The sequence below is a fragment of the Leptidea sinapis genome, chromosome 43 (genome assembly GCF_905404315.1).
Source record: "Leptidea sinapis chromosome 43, ilLepSina1.1, whole genome shotgun sequence".
In the NCBI taxonomy this organism is placed as follows: domain Eukaryota; kingdom Metazoa; phylum Arthropoda; class Insecta; order Lepidoptera; family Pieridae; genus Leptidea; species Leptidea sinapis.
This window is the reverse complement of record NC_066307.1, coordinates 5,602,436-5,622,419: the sequence shown is the minus strand read 5'-3', so window position 1 is coordinate 5,622,419 and position 19,984 is coordinate 5,602,436. Positions and strand designations below refer to the sequence as shown.

At 33.1% G+C, this 19,984-nt stretch overlaps 1 protein-coding gene across 2 annotated transcripts in view; it reads left to right on the top strand.

The window, feature by feature from the left end:
• Window positions 1-19,984, top strand: part of LOC126977017 (glycine receptor subunit alpha-1) — a 47,914-nt gene that overhangs the window by 26,961 nt on the left and 969 nt on the right. For both annotated transcript variants that reach the window (XM_050825669.1, XM_050825668.1), the window contains exons 3-10: window positions 1,720-1,796; window positions 1,990-2,089; window positions 2,513-2,667; window positions 10,938-11,093; window positions 12,152-12,292; window positions 13,177-13,406; window positions 14,490-14,630; window positions 16,295-16,456. In XM_050825669.1, the coding sequence (XP_050681626.1) occupies window positions 1,720-1,796; window positions 1,990-2,089; window positions 2,513-2,667; window positions 10,938-11,093; window positions 12,152-12,292; window positions 13,177-13,406; window positions 14,490-14,630; window positions 16,295-16,456 (1,162 nt within the window). The remainder of the gene's footprint in view (window positions 1-1,719; window positions 1,797-1,989; window positions 2,090-2,512; window positions 2,668-10,937; window positions 11,094-12,151; window positions 12,293-13,176; window positions 13,407-14,489; window positions 14,631-16,294; window positions 16,457-19,984) is intronic.

The window sequence follows — 19,984 nt, the reverse complement described above, 5'->3', positions numbered from 1 at the left end:
CTACGCAACCCGGCATTTTAGTTTCAATTATTTGCAAGTTAAACAGAACATGTGGCACGTCAAATTCGAGGCAGGCTCGACTATGCCCACTTGAGCGATGAGTCAGTTGCCGCACTTTGCGACTACGCCTGCAATATCTAGTTGGAGTGCAGCGGAGAAAAATCATTAATCTTAGGTCGACTGGGATATACTGCAAACTTGAATTTTGAATAGGGTCAAGACAGCTTTATCTCAGCAGAATTTCAGCTGTCAAATGACTATATAAATGAAGTATTTGCTAAGTTTTTTACACTACTTACACTATTATACTTAGCTAAGTTTTCGTAAGTCTGAGCAAAGCCTAAGTACGCTACTATGTACCAGTGGGAGGCTCTTTTGCGCAGGATTTCGACTAGATTGTGGGTACCACAGCGGCGCCTATTTCTGCCGTGAAGCAGTTATATGTAAGAATTACTGTGTTTCAGTCTGGGGGGCGCCGAATTTAGTATAATTACTGAGCGAAAGTCTCTTGACATCTTATGTCTCAGGGTGATGAGCGCAGAGTTTTTGAAGTTTTTCAAGAATCCTGAGCGGCACTGCATTGTAATGGGCGGGGCGTGTCAGTTGACATCATCTGAGCGTCCTACTCGTCTCGTCCCTTATTTTCATAAAAAAAGTACTGCAGCAATTAAAGCACTTTACATGATATAGACTAAGTTAATTATAGACAAAAGTAATAAAAAAATGGCATCAATTTTAAACAATAGTTTTATTTGACATGTTCGTCTTCACCTTTTTACTACATATATAAAATTCATGGCCACCATAAGGTGCAATAATCCGCACGCGACAAATAATGCTTCATTGACGTCACAATTTAGCAGACTTTCCTATTTTTAGAACACAATTATTCGTTTCATGCTATGTTTCGTGTCATGCGAATTTCATATAACAAAGAGGTCAGGCTGTGCCAAAACTTTATTTAAAAATAATCCTGAATTTAACATAAGTGCTTTATTAACTGTAAAAGTCAAATATTTACTAACAAGCAACATAATATTATGTTTTTCTTTTAAATATAATGCTAAATAATTCAAGTGCATGTTAAAATTTCATTGAAAATTCTTATAAGAATCTTGACGTTTAATGATGTCCCTCATAATTCTGGGTGATATGTTATCTAGTAGACTAAAGCCAAGCCTTAGACTCAAAAATGTCTCGCGTCGAAGTGATTTATTAAAATAATTCGGACACGAATCCAGTGAAATTCTTAAAATCAATTCTCCTTTCACCTTTACATCAAATTCTATCACGTATAAGAGAAAATAAAAGAAATTAATTAGTTTGTCCTCTTTGTCTGAGTAGATTGTTTGTAGGCGAGATATAGCCGATAGTTGCAAAACTGTTTATCCATTTCTTACAATAGATTTTTATCTGCGCGTGCTTAGCCTTACAAAGTCTTCGGATATGAGCAACGATTTATAAAAGAATTTTTCTTTTATTTAAATAACTAATTCAATTAGAATAGCCCAGTGGTTAACTATTAGTTGTATAATGCATATTAAATTTTGTATCAGAGCCATGAATCTTTAATATATATTTATTATTTATGCATCTGTGTACATTTCAGTTTTACATAATATATCGGAGTCTGGTATCCTCGGCAGACTATATCATAATTGAGGCTAGATATTTTGTTGTGAGTTTTGCATCAATTAATTAAAATTCAATTTTTTGCAGGTTGTGCAATGATGTCTCTTCAAAGCGAAATCACACATTGAAACCAAGAGTTGTACTACCTGAAAATTATGTTAAAGGTAATAAAATGATAACTAACTGTATTTTTTTTATAAAAGCTATTTAAATTCATTTGTTTTTAAATTATACAGCTGACTTGAAGATCATACAGAAATTTTCTAAAGAAACAACATAAAGATGATTGTACACGTTGATAACAACGGTTTGACTTGAGTTAATATAAATAATGTAATTGAATTAAATTTTCTACAGAAATACGACCACCGTCTCGCAAGGGTCAACCCGTGAATGTGGAGTTCAGCATATACGTCGTGGATGTTAATTCGATTAATGTCGAAGATATGGACTTTAGGTATTAAGATACTGCGTAATTTGTGATTTTATAATTTATTGTGGAGGAAACTGAGGACTTACGTATGGTGAGAAAAATTGGAAGTACTCAACAATATATTACAGTTACTGAATGTTTAATGCCATACTTTCTGCGGTAGGATACCCTGAGATGCAAAGGCTAGGTCCTTTGGAATGCTTATGATATGATTATATGCAAGCTCACTAAAAGCAGATTAATATCTTGATCGTGTGTGTATGTGTGTGTGTCGTATGGTGTTTTTTAGGGTAAGTGGCGAAGTATTAAAATATCATGTGAGAGTTTGCTTGCGATACAATTTAATTCTAAGCGTCATAAACACATTTCGGTAAAGAGAAGCTGTGATTAATCTCTGCAAGTACTGTATTTTAGATTTGTATATGTGAAAAAATATCATATTTTCAGGGTAGATATGTTCATTAGACAGACGTGGAAAGAAAGTCGTCTCCAGCTACCAGAAGACATATTTGAAGAAGGTGATGACCACGTCACTTTACCTCCAGAATTCTTCGATAATCTGTGGCATCCAGATCCTTACTTCTTAAATTCTAAAGTAACAGGTAAATTAGAAATTCAAATAACTTTTTCAGCAATATAATATAACGCCACACATAATTTTATCAATAGGAAAAACATCATTAAATACTCACTGAAACAGAAAAATAAATAGTATGTAGTTAAAAGACGTGATTCATAGCAATGAACAAGCAGCTGGCTCAGTACTAAGTTGGTTAGTGCTTGAGCCAACAACACAGCCCTAGTTTTCATTAGACCATCGTGATATTTGGAGTAGACAGCTGTTGCTCCCCATTGTAAAAACAATTGCAATAAAAAATTTTTAGGGAATAAAAAAAGATAACGACCTTCTCTCAGACCCACCAAATTTACAAATAATTTAAATTTCATAAAAATCGATCAAGCTATTACGGAAGAGTATGGCAACAAACACTGTGACTCGAGAATTTTATATCTTATGTAGTTAAAAATATATTTATATCTTTCAATCTTAATATTAACAATTTATACTTAAATTATTATACATGTATTAGAAATGGAATAATTCCTAAGCACTGCTAATATCTGCGAGGCATACTTGGTTTTTATATTCGCTATACTATCGTTGCATTGTAGTTCACCTCCGGATTATCCTATTACACAGGCTGCCATTTGTTAAAGATTTAAGATTTTGTTTAAGAAGGATATATAATTAAGAAATAAGGATCGGACCAAGAAGAAATTTGATTTAGGATAGAATTGAAAAGATTTATTGCATGTGAAGTATCCTTGGGTTTGAATTAAATATGTAGTTGGGTAGAGTCAGAGTACATGTGATAATTACTATTTTTAATATTACACATTGTATCTGCACTGTACAAATTTATAAGCAGAGGTCCCAGAATTGACCCCTGAGATATTCCTCAGTTGATAAGTTAGGACTTGACGATTTATAATTACCATCATCATTAGTAACAGCAGTTTGGTTCTCTTATTTAAATATATATTGAACCATTGTACAGTCTCCATCCTGTTCGTGTCAAACCGTTCAACGTGAAATTAGCTATAATTTGCAAATAAAATAATAAAATCAGTTTTTCTATTGATGAAGCTCAAGAAAGAAACTAGCAAAGTTAATTCTAAAACATGTTTTAAAATTAGTAATTAAAAGAGAACTGAACAGAAATGTGATATTAAATAAAGAGAGTGTGTTTGTAACACAAATACTAACAAATTTACTAACATGAAACAACATATTCCAATAATAGCACGCCATATACTGAAATCCATATCAACTTGCCAATTGTAAGGCTTTCGTGCAATTTCTTAAAGTCGTCTATTTAAATAGTTCTTTATGAACGGGACGATATTTTTCATAATTCTTTCAGAGTATTTATTTTAAACATAATATAGTAAAGTATTTTTGTTAATAATGACACGCAAATTATCTTGGCTCCAAACATACTATGGTTACAAGACGGTGATGTATTTAACACGATATATTTATATAAAAAGCATTATGCTTCCTAGTTAAAGCTTATGAAACCTTAAATACAATCGAGCTTAAATTTATATTTGCCTAGTAAACAATATAGGCAACTCAATTATAAACTATTATCGGCAGATTTAGTTTAATCCGCTTCATGCAATTATTAAGGTTGATCAAATTTTAGATCGTTCGATAGATTGTCTATACGTTCATAATTTTAGTATTGCACCACAGGATTCAGATTTTGATCAGATTATTATTTTTTTAATTTTCTATAACTATTTAAAAATGCTTTTATAAATTTACGTATTTTATTTCATTTTTATTTTATGTATATAACAATATATTAAAGTTGACCCACTCTTACAAATAGGTGCTATAGCTTGCAAACACAAACTGAATATACCTCACCACTCCAGCAATTTAAATATGTTGATGAAGTTTTAGTGATCTCTTTGGAAGCCTTACCGAAAACCAAAAATATGTTTATAATTTATTATTATTACTCATTGCTATCAAACTTCCCGGGCTTATCTCAAGATTTTCTCAAAATGTCATGAAATCTGATCCATCAATTTCGGAGTGCACGGGGAACGTACATTCATACACAATACATCAAATTCTATATGTACAATCTATATAGATTTGGTTAAGAAGAATAGATCTGGCAAGCCAATTAGAGAGACAAACCGACTCATAGAAGAACTGAAAATATCTGTGACATGAAAGTTAGAGAAGTAGTAAGATATATCTATCTTACTCGCTAATCAGACCTACTACTACATAGACACGCCACCAACTTGGATATCATCACCACCATCAGGGTGTTTGGTGTTCCTCTAAGTGAGGTTGTTAAGGAAATTTCCTCCTTTTACAACTAAACTATGAAATAATCTTTCTTGCACAGCGTTACAAGAAATATATGACATGGGTAGCCTCAAAGAACTTGTATTAAAAGCCAACAACGCTCCTGTGATCCCTCTGGTGTGGCAGGAGAATATGGGCAGGGGTGATCATTTAACACCAGGTGACCCGTATGCTCGCTTGTCCACCTTTTCCATAATAAACATATTCAATAAGTATTTGTGTCAATAAATATTTTAAATAATTAATAATAGTCAAGTAGATCAAATCACAAACCAATTATTTTAGTAGAAAATCTTAACCTGTATATAGTGAAGAATACAATGGGGCACCCACTACTAGACCCGCATGACTTCTGTTACGTGGCACTCATAACTGCTGAATTTTTTTTTTCAAAAAATTAAAAATTTTTTTATAGAACCCTGCTTCATTTTCTACTTTTCCTTACTACTTTTACTTTTCTGTTTGAGAGCCGATATATATTAAAAAAATAATACATGTAACATACACGTGCAAACCACAAATTAAAACTGAATTCAAAAAGGCTTAGCCATGACTAAGATTAGCTGGCACAAGCGACAAAAAAACGCACACACACAAAAAAAAAAACTATTTGTAATTATTACGGATTTATTGACAATTCCATAAAACTTTCTTTAATGCCTTGGTTAGATAAGTACATTAAGCATATTATTTTGCAAATAATTTGTTTCCATTTAATGTACAGACAACAGCATGGTTAAGATTTAGTTGTACACGGTTTTATCATCTGTGGACCTGACGTCGATGACGTCACATCGTCGCTTTGATACGGTGCGCAAAACAATCATCACTAGGATATTATTAAATAACTAAAAAACGATTAATTTTTGTAGTATTATATATTGATTGAAAGGTATTGTGTTGTGACGCTGATTATTATTACAATGATGAAAATTCAATGGAAGAGTCAGGGTTACTACAGAACAACTATTATTAAGAACAAATATTAAAGAGTTAACAATTAAAACATCAAAAACAAGGCAGTGATAGCACGAAAATATCACGATATTTATCTAACGGTAATGAAACTGCAAACCGTACTGACACCACAGGACGAGCGCGAGGGGGTGAAAGGGGAATGAGAAGGGGCTTCACGTTCCAGAGAGGTCCAGAGATAATGTGGCCGTATATATAGTGTACGTGTAGTATTTATATTAGAGAAGCTAATAGAATAATTTGATTTTAGGAGGCGCTTGCCACTTTTGTCAACATTCAATTGGTATGATTTTTATTTTAACACTGGCACTGTTTTTAGTGTTCCACTCGCTCACAGTAGTTACGAGCACAGGCTTAGAATATATAACCTGACAGCCCAATAATGTGTGATCAATTATGAGTTGTAAATATGTGCGATAGCTAGTGGTTTAAACTTAGATTAAGGATTGGTCTCCGCTGTGCTCCAACAGGATACCGCACTACCTAAGAACAATAGCTTTTTTATTACGGCAACTTTTACGAGTAAATGCTTGTCTGCGTGTCATCTTGACAATCCATGGAATCATTAAATTTTGTAACATACATTTCGTGTTATTTTACATTGAAATTAATAAAACACAAAATACTTACTGATGATATGTGATTTCAGTGTCTTTTTTATTTCTTGTAGTATAATTTTTACAAACTTTTTACTACGCAACTTGGCATTTTAGTTTCGATTATTAGCAATGTTTAACAGAATATGCGGCACGTCAACGTCGCACATTTTTCGCGATTGGCTCGAGTACGCCAACTTGGGCGTAGTATTAACAGTCGCACTTTGCGACTACGCCTGCTGTATCTACTTGGAGCGCAGCGGAGACCAATTTTTAATCTAAGGGTTGAATATTCAAATTACTGAGGATCTAATCTTCAACCTAGCTGACTGTTTAAGTCTTGTCAATCAAAATAGGTACTGTCACTAGAGGTTCTTCTCTCTCGCACGCTTTGTTTGTCTATACGCTAGTATATTGTGAGTTAACGAGGCGACATAGTATATTACGCTTCCTTGCAAGGTCATGAATTTATTGTTATGTCCTACATTATGTTTAACAGTCTGTAGTCTCAGGCAGTTAGAGCAATTTTTTTCTTGTCTAATTAGTTACAAGCTTAAATTTTGTGTGTCGTTAATCCATTTACCTTATTTTTATTACATGTCTATTTTTTGCTTTAATTATTTGAAACTAGCAGACCCAGCAAACGTTGTATTGCCATATAAAGTAATAAGAAAAAAATAAATAATTAAAATTTTGGGGTATAAAAATAGATGACGACCGATTCTCAGGCTTACCAAATATATCGTACTACAATTATTTTATAAGATTGCCATTTTGCAACTCTAAAGCGGATTTGTGAATGGATACAAAAATAGTTGTAGATCGTAGAAGGGCGAAAAAGTTGTACGTATTTTTCAATGCTGAACCATGGTGAAAGAAAATTGTTGTTTTTATTTAATTCTAAGCATTTCCATATTTATTCACCTTTTAAACCTTCTCTGGACTTCCACAAATAATTCCAGACCAAAATTAGCCAAATCGGTCCAGCTGTTCTCGAGTTTTAGCGAGACTAACGAACAGCAATTCATTTTTATATATATATGATAGTAGAATAACAATGGTCCAACAATATAATTATCTACGTTAAAGTTACACGCGAGTTTGTGTTAATAACATTAGGAAGAAAACTACTACTTCAAAACTTCTTATAACTTTTTATATTATTAAACTAAAACATTTGTAATTGTTTTTGTAAAGATATGGTCAAGTCTTTGTTTTTCAATCGGTATATTAAATAAAATTTTGTGTTGGAAAAAGATCAACTGGCTCTATAATATCAATGGGTGTACCACAGGGCTCAATATTGGGTCCTTTTTTATTCCTGGTTTTTAGATTTACCATATCTTATTCAAAATAAACATGATATTAAACTGTTTGCTGACGATATATCTTTGTAATTTAAAATAAAAACCAGCAAAAAAAAATGGCAGTTTGACAAGGACATTGCTGAAGTAGGTAAATTGTAGAGTTAATAACTAACTTTTAAACGAAAGGAAAACAAAATTTATTAGGTTTAGACTTCCAAATGTAAAGCACCAACCAATACCTATAAAAATTAATAATGACAAACATGATGTAGTAGAAACGAGAACATTCCAAGGAACAAGATTAAACTTTAAACTACAATGGGGAGCTCATATAAAAAACTTATGTAATATACTAAGCTTTGTATAAATACTGCAGTATTTGCGATAAAAAAATAGATGCTGACAGATGTTGAAACGGCTAGACTTATGTATTTCATCTACTTTTATAGTGTCATGTCCTACGGAATTATATTGTAGTGTAGAGCCGCAGATATTGACAACATATTTGTGCTGCAGTAAAGGGCAATTTAGTCTATAAAATGCGTTCATGCGGGAATCATTGTGAGAAAAGCTTAATGAAATTAATATTTTGACAGTACACTGCCAGTACATATACGAGAACCACCTGTACCTACGCTCATAAACATAATAGCCAATTTAAAAAAAAATAGTGATGAACATAACTTGTGGAACTTGAAAAAACATAAGCTGTGTTATTACAAAAAAGTTAAACATGAGTTGAACACTTGTTTTAAAAAAGTTCTCTAACAAATCTGTGTATTTCTGTTGTTTAGCATTCAACACTCTTTAGACATTGCGAAACTAAAACTAAACTACTAATACTAAACGAACATGGACAAGCCATGCATTTTTTTTTTGTTTCGTAAATTCTTTAGTTTGTAATGTTGGTCATAATTTGTCTTAGCACCTAAATGCTTCATATGCCATTGTTTTGTTTTTTTACTGATTGTTAGAATTCTTTTTGATATCATCTCTAATATTCTAGATACTACTACCGCTTCGGAAACAACTGGCGCTCTGAGAGAGAAGAAGCGGTGCAAGAAACTTTCCCAGCATTCTTTTTTGCGCTCCTTTCAATAATAATATACAATATTGTACAGTCACTTCTATCGCTATAAAACAATAAGGCTGTCCGATCACTTAGATATTCAGCTGTGGAGTGATAGGATTTACGACAGACCATTTTTTAATAAAACATTTAAATTTATTTATAGATACTGCCTGAACAGTGGCTGGGTCTTATAAAATAATAAAATTATATTATAAGACCCAGCCACTGTTATACACTGGTATATTATATAATAAAATTATAAAAGTGTATAACATTTACTTAGTACACATCACAAACTTAAACATCGCCCCCACCTTCAGAATGCTTATCCTTCTTCCACACTTATTTTTTCTTAGCATAATCTTCCACGTACAAACAAATTACAGAGTGACCTTTCTTGTGCCGTATTTATAGACGACTTAAGTTGTCATAAAACAAAACGTTCACTCACTTAAAAGGCTGGCAAAGTGTGGAAATATCTTATGTCCTTGTCACCCGTAGGCTGGATTTCCCTTTTCAACTCGTAAAACAGTTGGTCTTGTTAAATATGACGAATTTTAAAATGGCAAGCGTGAATTTAAAATATTTTTCTTACAAATTTAGTTAATTATTTTGTGGTAACTGTTGATCTTATTAAGCTTCATAGTATTGGGAAAAAAAAATTGTTATAAGAATAATAAATTTGTAAAAATAATACCTACAAAAGAAAAAATAAAGACACTGGGATCAAAAATCATCAGTAAGAATTTTGTATTTTATTAATTTCAGTCAAGATGCCTCGTACACAAGCTTTTTATAGCTTCCGTAATTAAAGGGCTATTGCTCTTAGGTAGTGCGGCATCTATTTGGAGCGCAGCGAAGACCAATCCTTAATCTAAGTATTCAATTAAGATATTCAGATATTTCTCGTTTATTTTAGCAAATATGAACCAAAACATTATAACGAGCAGGACGAATCCTCTGAAGTACAATCCTCTCAAGCGATTCCGATATCAATGGCTACCCTATTATTGAAATTGATTTCTGGGATGGACCTATGAAATAACTTTCTTTGATTTAGTTTGTAATCGACTACAGAAGGCATGAATATCATTCAAGAGCCAAATGCAACAAATTGTTGATAAGTAAATTAGAAGTTAAGGACGGTGGAAAAATAAAATTCTAGTAAAAGTTTTGGTTATTTTTGGAATCGGTGTCCTCCCGCCGCGGCCCCGCTCTCGCTTCGCGACTCCTCACGTCGCGTGTGGGACTCAAGCACATCTCACCTGTAGCTATGTATGTAGGTACAAATCTACCTTGGCTGAATCCGACTCCACTTCCAAATTAAAAAAGAATTATCAAAATCGGTTCACCCAGCCGAAAGTTCGGTAACAAACAAAAAAATAACATGCCGACGAATTGCGAACCTCCTCCTTTTTTGAAGTCGGTATATGTGCTTGGAAAATTTCAGATGAGAACAAGTTAGTCAAGATTAACTTAATTATCGGATAATTTAGGTGCAAATGCTCCACCAACAGTTGCACGTCGGTGCGCCGAAATTAAATTTGGAAGGACATCCACCATAGACTATTGATTTCTCAAGCTTCTTTGAAAACTTAGATCATTTATACGTCAAGATAAACTATGACAGCTGTGAAAACGTCGAAAGAAATAAACTTTAGAACTAACCAGTATTTTGAGTAATTCACGCACATTAACACAAAGATTCATACAAATCGCGAGTGTAAGACGTAGCTTGTCACGCACACTACACTAATATTCCTGGCCTATTTAATCGGATGTCTAACAGCAAGAGACTATCTAGGCGTATAAAATATCTGAGTTTGAAACTGTTACAACATAATCCCGAACATTTATAGCTGTAACTTAACTAAAATAAGTTAACTAAATTATAGCACTTGTTGTCCAAGATTTATAATATAATCAAACATTATCTTATATTTCGGATTAAGATTGAGTTTGCGAGAACAGTTCGTTTGTAGATATTGTGATATAATTTTACCAAACTATTGGACATTTCAATTCACAGAGATAGCAGAGCTGACACATAAATTCTCCTCTGTGACACTCTACAGAAATCAGACCGTTCGTTATGCCGCAAGAATGCATGCAATAATCGCTTGTCAAATGGAATTCCAACTGTATCCAATGGACATACAGTCGTGCCCGATTTATATAGAAAGCTGTAAGTACTAAAATGGCACTTCATATTTTTCCGAATGAATTTAGAACACGTGATAGCTTTTAGTGCAGTACAGGCTCTAATGGGTTATTTTTCAAAATTCTAAATGTTTTTAAGATAAGGCTTACACACGTGATAAATAGGATTTTACATTAAGGCCTACTAGCTGTTACCCGCGACTTTATCCGCATTTACAAGTCGAACCATATTACTTGTTATTCCAATGCTGCCAAATTCATATTTAAACAACAATCATATATCTCTCATCCTAAAGGCAGCGTTCGTATAAAATGTTTTCGTTCGACCTTACTTTGGAAATCCAAATACGACGAAAGTATTTTCATAATATAATATAGCCACTCACAAAATAAAATGTGGCATTTTATTGATATTTACAATTATTATTAGTTATTACAGAGTTTTCAAAATCAGTTCAGTAGATCCAGAGATGACCTGCTACAACCTCATAAACTTTACCTCTTGATGTTAGTGTGCTGATAAATTCAAGTTTAAATAATATATTGGGGGTATTGTGTTTTTTAATCGTCTTATTGAACATAATATTATGAAACCTACATTAATATTCATTTATTTTATTATTAAAACTGCAACTTTTAAACGATGATAGTATTTTGCAAAATTATACCCTTTTTTATATAAGGAGTATTTGAGGAATTCATGTAATTGTAACTGTTTTTTACATAAGATTTTTGCGTAAAAGTTACATTTTTTATTTTACTTTAGTTAACCCGACGTTTAATATAAAAACACAGTTACAATTACACGCGTTTTAATCCTTTAAAAGTGTTTTATTTAAATGTGTACACGCGAGTTTATCAAAGAAAATTGTATTGATGAAATTATTAAACGATTTAACTATTCATATTTATGGTTGATTGTGGCTTAATAACAAGATCAAGAAGTCTCTGTGTGAAGTCTTTCACTAAAGTTTAAAATGTGTTGATTTCTCATTTAATATCAGTTTCTGCAATGGCCTTTTAAATAAACATTTAAATAAAACAGAAGTATCGTACTCAAATATTTCTGTTTAAAACTTTCAGTTTCCTACAGTAATCAAAAAGTACGATTCAAGTGGAGTGACGCAGGGGTAACGATAAATCCAGAACTAAAGCTGTTACAGTATCACATTGGGGAACCGCTGAGACTTGAAGAGACTAATGGCTACATGGCTGATAAAGATGGTAATTTGAAACAAGCGAATTATAAATGTTTGTTGAAACTAGTTTCATCGAATTATTACTGTGTGGATTTAACTGGACAGTTGACATTTTTATATCTAAAGAATTTATTATTTTTAAAGTGATATCTTTCACTTCTTTACTTAACAAAAAAAAACAAATTGCTTGGATTTGAAAGGGCGACATCTCAAGTCAATTTCCTAATATGCAAATATTGGTGTTGAGCAGGTTATCAACTGTAAAGTAGATCCTGTTCATGGAGTTAGAACCTGAGAGTTGAACCAGACATACTAGATTTTCGAACCTTGCATCACTCAATCGGTTAGCTCAGTTGGTAAGAGCAATCGGACGGAACCCGAGAGATCATCATAAATTTTAGTTAAAAATTAAATCTGTATTTTTATATCTGATCATTTTTGTTACTTTATCTACACCCATGCTTTAAATCATCTATTAAAGATTCTAAAACAGTTAGCTTATTGCCAACATTAAAACACCCAATGTCCTATTATCCATTACATCATCCTCTCCATCCATCATTGGATTATGTAATGGTTACTAGGACTGACTTTTTTAATGTTAGCAGTAAGCTAACTGTTTCAGAATCTTTTATAGAGGATATATAGGATATTATGGGTGTAGATAAACCCACATTCGTGTTTTAATATCCCTTATTGCATAACAGTTGCATAAATAACTATAACGTCATAATTCTCATAGAAATCTTCTCTGTGGTCCGTTATCTGTAGATGATATTCTAGGCCCATTCTAGTCTCATTGTTGTCTTCAACGTCGGTTTGGGTGTTTTAGGCGAACCTTAAACAAACTTATCTGTTTCCACTATGTCAAATTTTTCTAATTTATAAAATTTTTTATTACACTTGCAGGAAACTTCTCTCGTATAGTCGTCTACTTCAAGTTCGAAAGACAAATTGGCCATCATTTGATACAAACCTTCGCTCCTTCTTCCCTGGTAGTTATGCTGTCCTGGTTCAGTTTCTGGCTGGACTTGGATGCGATTCCCGGCAGAGTCACGTTACTCGTGACGTGTATGCTGACTTTGGTCACAATGTTTACGGGGCTACGAGCTGATATTCCTCCTGTTGCTTACGTCAAGGTAATCCATTTTAATACTGACACTTTCAATTATAATAAAAAAATATATAATAGTGACGCCCACTTATCACGCAACGTACGTGGCTCTCCAGCTAAAGATGATGCTTTAGTGAAGTTAAAATGCCGAGAGACGTTTTTTTACTTATTTTTTATATAGTCTTTTTGTGTAGGGGGTTAAAATATATATACTATATAACTACCAGTGGGACGTGCCTTTGCACAGGATGCTGGCTAGATTATGGGTACCACAACGGTCCCTATTTCTGCCGTGAAGCTGTAATGCTTAAGCATTATTGTGTTTCGGTCTGAATCGTGCCGTAGCTAGTGAAATTACTGGGTAAATGAGACTTAACATCTTATGTCTCAAGGAGACGAGCTCAATTGTGGTGCCGATCAGAATTTTTGGGATTTTCAAGAATCCTGAGCGGTACTACATTGTACTGCCTATGTCTTGTATTTTTTTTTTTCACTAAAGATTTAATGAATCTAATTTGAATATTCTACAGCTTATCAATAAATTAATCGTAAATGTGTTTTGAGTAATGTAATATTGGTGTGTCTTTATTTAGTTTAAAATGATTATTTAATTATTTCACAACAGCCAATAAACAATTAAATGTTAATAATCTGGATTTTAAACTATATTTATTGGATGCTATTACTAATTGTGACAGTAATCACGACTATCATGTTCACGAAGTATCCTTACACAAACAATGAATTCAAACTCTAAAGGTTGATGCATCCAATATACGATAATTTATATTTATAGAGTTAATTCTTTATTACTTTTTATGAAATAGTTTATACTATTTAAACACGACTCATATATTAGATGCACCACCTTACAAACTAATTTGTTTTGTATATTACAGCCATTGTAAATTACTTTATTTAATTGAAAAGAGTGGCCGTTGAGTTTCTTCTCACGAGCTCAACTTTTTACGAACATAATTATTATGTTAAATTCAGTAATTTAGGGGATTTATTTTAAAATTTATTTTAAGATTTAAAAGCGCTTAGTTTAAACCTAATTAAATTTAATTTAATTGACTTTGACTTTAAAAATTATAAATGATTTCAGGCTCTCGACATCTGGATGGCTGGGTGTATGATGTTTGTATTCTCGGCTCTCGGAGAATTTGTGGTAGTCAAAGTGTTGGACAAGCAATACCAAATGAATAAGTCGAAATCGCAGGAGGCCTGTCCTCGGATAATACCTGTGGTAAAATAGTTTTACTTATATAAAATAGTCCAGAAAAATTTAACAATATCATGTTAAGTGAATAAGATTAAAATGTTATTTTTATATTTAAGGGCAAATAAAAACAAGGTCATAAGATTTTTCAGATACACTAAAACCGAGTGTGCCGTACGGCACACTATTTCCTTACCAAGTTCTGGCCCTTATTTTGTTTATAAGATGGTTTATTCTGCATAGTCTTTTAGGTTGTTTTTAATAGAACATTCACTTGATAAATCCTAACTATAGGTAATCTATTGCTATACGTAAAATAAAACGCATCGACAGAACGCAGCGAGACCGCCAAAATCGCGCCGAACTAAACGGTACCGCGCGCAGCGCTTAGGTTAAAATAAGGATCAGAGGTTATATAAGGAGGTGTAATAAACATGAAAAAATATAAAAAGACTATGTGAAAGATTGCTTTATAAAGATTGCACTGCAAATGCCTAAAGCTTAAGCGCCTGATCAAATCGCACTGCGTCCATTAATTAAGTTCCGTAAAAAATAAGATAAGATGCCATCTGCTTGTATCAATACCAGCACACACGATATATGTATGGGTAAGCTATTGGAAAGTTCTACCCACTCATTTATTAACAAAATCATTTATAGCGAGATAACTTTTCCGTGAAACGCGGAATGCGCAAATTTTCAATATTCCCAAGATAACGACCACGACCACGTTTGTTCCTTAAAAGTTATAAAAAAAGGTGCCGGCATTTTTGGTTCTGTTCACAGTGGGATTATAAAGGACCTTTCTCACACGTAGTTACGTACGTAAAACAGTTCTGTGATTTCTCTGATGTTACACGTAGGCATGGGCAGTGTTAATCACTTATAGTGTTGTGACTTGAACTTTATTATTCTATCCAATAAAAATACTTCGATTGTTCGTATAAGAATATTACTTGAACATCGCACGAATAAGCAATTACGCGTACAAAATTGTTCTGGGTATATGATACAGTAAAGTTAACAGTAGATATATAATTAATGAAACAATGTGTAATGAGGCTCACGGGATGGGGAGAGGTGAGGCAACCGCCCATGGACATCCGCAACAACAAGTGTCAAGAGATGCGTTTCCGGCCTTAAAGGTGGGAGTATGCTCTTTTATTGAAGGTTAGGTCCTAAGTCGTATCGGTTCGGGAAACAGCAGCCGGTAATTGATTCCACAAAGTGGCTGTGCTAGGCAAGAAATTGCCGTGGAATGCCAGACGTCAACCTGATGCGGGTGGTATTTTACATTTTGACATAATGTAAGGGTACGTTAGAAGCAAAAAATAATGCGTAATAGCTGTGTATATACGCACAAAGCTCATATATTTCTTCTGGTATCACAATTCTTTATGATATTACAATATCCAACTAATTTGAAACGAAATTCTTGACCATCAATCACAATAGTTAAAAAACACAGATTGTTTTATATCAAATGAAACGGAATTAATTATTTTCGAAAGGTAAGCAATAATGGTAAGTAATTAAATTGAATAACATCGCTTTTATTTTATCTGTAGATAGGAAAATATCCTCACAGGAAGCTCGGAGATATTTTAGGATGAGCCACGCCCGCTTGCGAGGTTCATATTTGCAAAGTGGTCAAACTTTAATAAATTCACATTTGTGTCGTCCCTTCACAGCGTATAAACGGTGAAAAGGGTTCATGCGGTACTGTGGCTGCATGGGAGGGCAGTGGAGTGCGATGTCGGAAGGTGGAAATGGCGTCCCCCGCCTCACCCCCTTCTACTACCCCGGCACCCCCCTCTTTGCTGGGAATTGAACGAAGGCAGAGCATTCTGCAGGTATACAATTGCTGCTTCAATTTTTAAATCTATATATAAGTTGTAGTGGCTGTTTGAAAAGGCCAGGCCGTCAAATATTTATTATTTATTTGACTATAGGAAATAGAAAAACCATAGCTAACTCAAATGTTGTAAGCGTTTAGTATAAGACACGACGCAGCGAAAATATTTAAAAATATGGCCCCTCCACCGAGGGTGAAAGACACAGTTGTAAGTCAAAGAAACGATTTCTTTGATTTTTTAGCTGTTGCAGACCGAAACGACACATTTATACACACATACAATATATTATATACATTCAATACATATTCACCCACTTTAGAAGGCTGGCAATACTGATGTGATTCCGCTGCTGTTTTAAGACAATATGGTCCTTACGTTTGTATTTCGATAATATAATAATGAGGTAACCTTAGGTCATTATTACGTCTAGTGACAGCTGTGAAAAATTGAGCTTAACAGATAACCTCTATTTTGAGCAATGCATGCACACTAACACAAAGTGGCATGTAAATCGTGAGTGTAAGACGTAGCTGATCACTAAATTTATAGCCTGTTTTCATCGGTTTTCTTAATGCAAGAGAACTAGACATAAAAATTATCTGAGATTAACAAACAGTTTCGTTGGTACCTACTTCATAGCTATACTATTTTGTCAACAGTTTTGCGCCTTTGCAATAGTCCAATATATTTTATGTAGTCCCACGATAGAATCTTTCTCGTTCATTACCTGGGTCACAATAACACAAATGTTTTTATTTCCTCACGTCTTTATCAAACACTCTCAGGAATCCGAATATTATTTGTGTTATAACACTAGTAGCTGTATGAAAATTATTTGTGTAAGTTATTACATATTATTTTATGAGATGCACGAAGATTCTAATCTGTGATTATAAGGATTTGGCTACAGTTTTTTGATGGAAATAATTAATGGAATAGTTAATATATTATCGCTTTGCCTATGGCCAATTTGATGGCCATGATGATGATGATCAGCGTACCATGATGCGCCTCCAACAATTGTCTGTGGGCTCCAGTCACATCACAATATGCACGGCAAATTAATTCTTAGAGAAAGTCACCAGGGTGTAATAATCTACACACCCGTGTATCATACGCAGTTCTACAATACAGTTGTGGGAAATAGTTTAAAACAAATCAAAGAATTGAATATTCTGTTTATATCAACATCATTTCTTAAAATGGCACTTTATTGCAACTGGACTTTTTTTTACAACGAAGCTAGGCAACGGGATCATACGCGTATACATTGATATATATAATATTGTATGATAAATTGCAGTGGGGGATATTCAAGGATTGGCGAATAGGCTTAGTTCTGCAGCATATGGGGTTAAGAAAATTAGACGGTTAACTGACATATATACGGCGAGATTAGTATACTTTAGTTATTTTCATAGTATTATGTCCTATGGTATATTGCTATGGGGCAGTGCAGCCGATATTAATACCATCTTTGTGCTGCAGAAGAGGGCTATTCGCGCGATTTATAACCTAGGTCCTAGAGAATCATTAAGAGAAAAATTTAAAGAAATAAACATTTTGACTGTTGCTTGTCAATACATTTTTGAAAATGTTCTGTATGTTCATAAGCACATTGAGGAATTCTCTAGAAACTGTGACGATCATAATGTTAACACGAGGAACAAACATAAACTTGTTATGCCTACCACTCGGTTGGGTCGAGTTAGTAAGTATTTTGTTGGGCGATGTATATGCTTCTACGACTATGATATGTATGACTGGGAATAAAGCGAACACCCTCAGGCTCTTTAATTATAAATGTTTATTGTACGACATCACATTGTAATCCATATTTTTAATTTAAAAAAAAAGCCCGCTGAGTTTCTTGCGCCCATTCTTCTCAGGTCTGAGGCAGTCTCTTTTGAATGAGTGGTAGTTTTTGACGTTCAATAAGTGATTTTAAATCCTATTTTGAATAAAAATATTTGAATTTGAATTTGAGTACAGTTTATTCAATTTTGACAAATGTTGATGTGACAGTAACTAAATTAAAACTGGTTTGAATAAAACACTTTTGAAGGATTAAAACGCGTGTAATTGTAACGGTTTAACATTAGATGATTGCGTTAAAGTTACATTATTATTTTAGTTAACCCGACGTTTCGAGACCTTTCCAGATCTCGTTTACAAGCGGACTTCCGTTACAATTACACGCGTTTTAATCCTTTAAAAGTGTTTCATTTAAATGTGTAACACTCGCGTTAATTAAAGAAAATACTATTAAAACTAATTATTAATTAATATAATAAACAACCATTTAAAAGAATTTTGCGAATTCAATTCTAAGACGTACGAAAACATTCATTGTCCTTCGCACAAAATCTATCCGACCTAATTTTATGTATGAAAACTCCTTGCTCAGAAACTTTTTAAATTGAGTTATAAGTTTTAAAACTAAACTGATAAAGTAATGATCAAGCTCGTTAAAGAAAGTCATGACTATTACGTAGTATTTACATCCTCATCATACTTATTTAGTAATAGTAGATGTTAGGTCGAAAGAATCAATTCCCGAGGTATTTAGATACCCGAGCGCAGCGAGGGCGGCTAGTACGAGTAGGAATTGATTCTTTTACCCGTGTTAAACACTCTACTTTTCATTTTGAATATGAGGAAAATAATATTAGTTTTTTATCTAAACTATTTATTGATATTTAAAATTAATTGTCAAATTAGTTTGTAAATTTTAAATATGGAACGGAATTGTTGCGGCTTATTCCGCTCAAAGAAGTTTGCGCTAAATTCACACTGGCTGTTTAGAAAGTCACATGGCCGCAACATTATTTGAAATAGTTTTTTTTACATAAAATTCTTCACAGCTGACAGCAGTTCTATTTTTAAAGTTCATTCTGGCCCTTAGGTGGAAAGTAATTTGTATGAGTTTTTCCCTCTCAATAATCAGATCAAAAGAACATTACTTTCCGAGTATGAGAAATGAAAAAATATTTTCATGTTCATTGTTAGTTATCAGGCTTCGTTAAGGCACATGATTTATGTTATTCGATTGTTATTTAAAAAGATACTTAGCGTTAAGCTTATTTTGTGACTTCACAATTATGGCATTATATTATACATTTTGAAAATTTGTTTGATTTTTAACACATCAAAATTATATTATTCAAAAGGCTTATAAAACATACTGTTGGTACTATAACTTAAAAACAAACTAGTAGTTGTAAGATGAGTGTTTCAAAAGGAAAGATGTTTGGAAAAACGAATAATTTTTATTTAAATAGTGATAGTTTATTATCAACTATTATAATAAGAAAATTTAACGCCTGCTGGAAACTTTTAGCAAATCGCTCTAGCTGTGTTTTCCTATAAACCCGTATTGATGTAACAACAACTAAATTTGTGTTTATGTCCTAAATTTCAAACAGAATAAATAAAACTTAAATAAGGAAATACGTATCGACTTTTTGTTTCAATCTTACCATTTCATTATAAGTTTTGGTATAATAGCCTGGCGGCGTTAGCTGC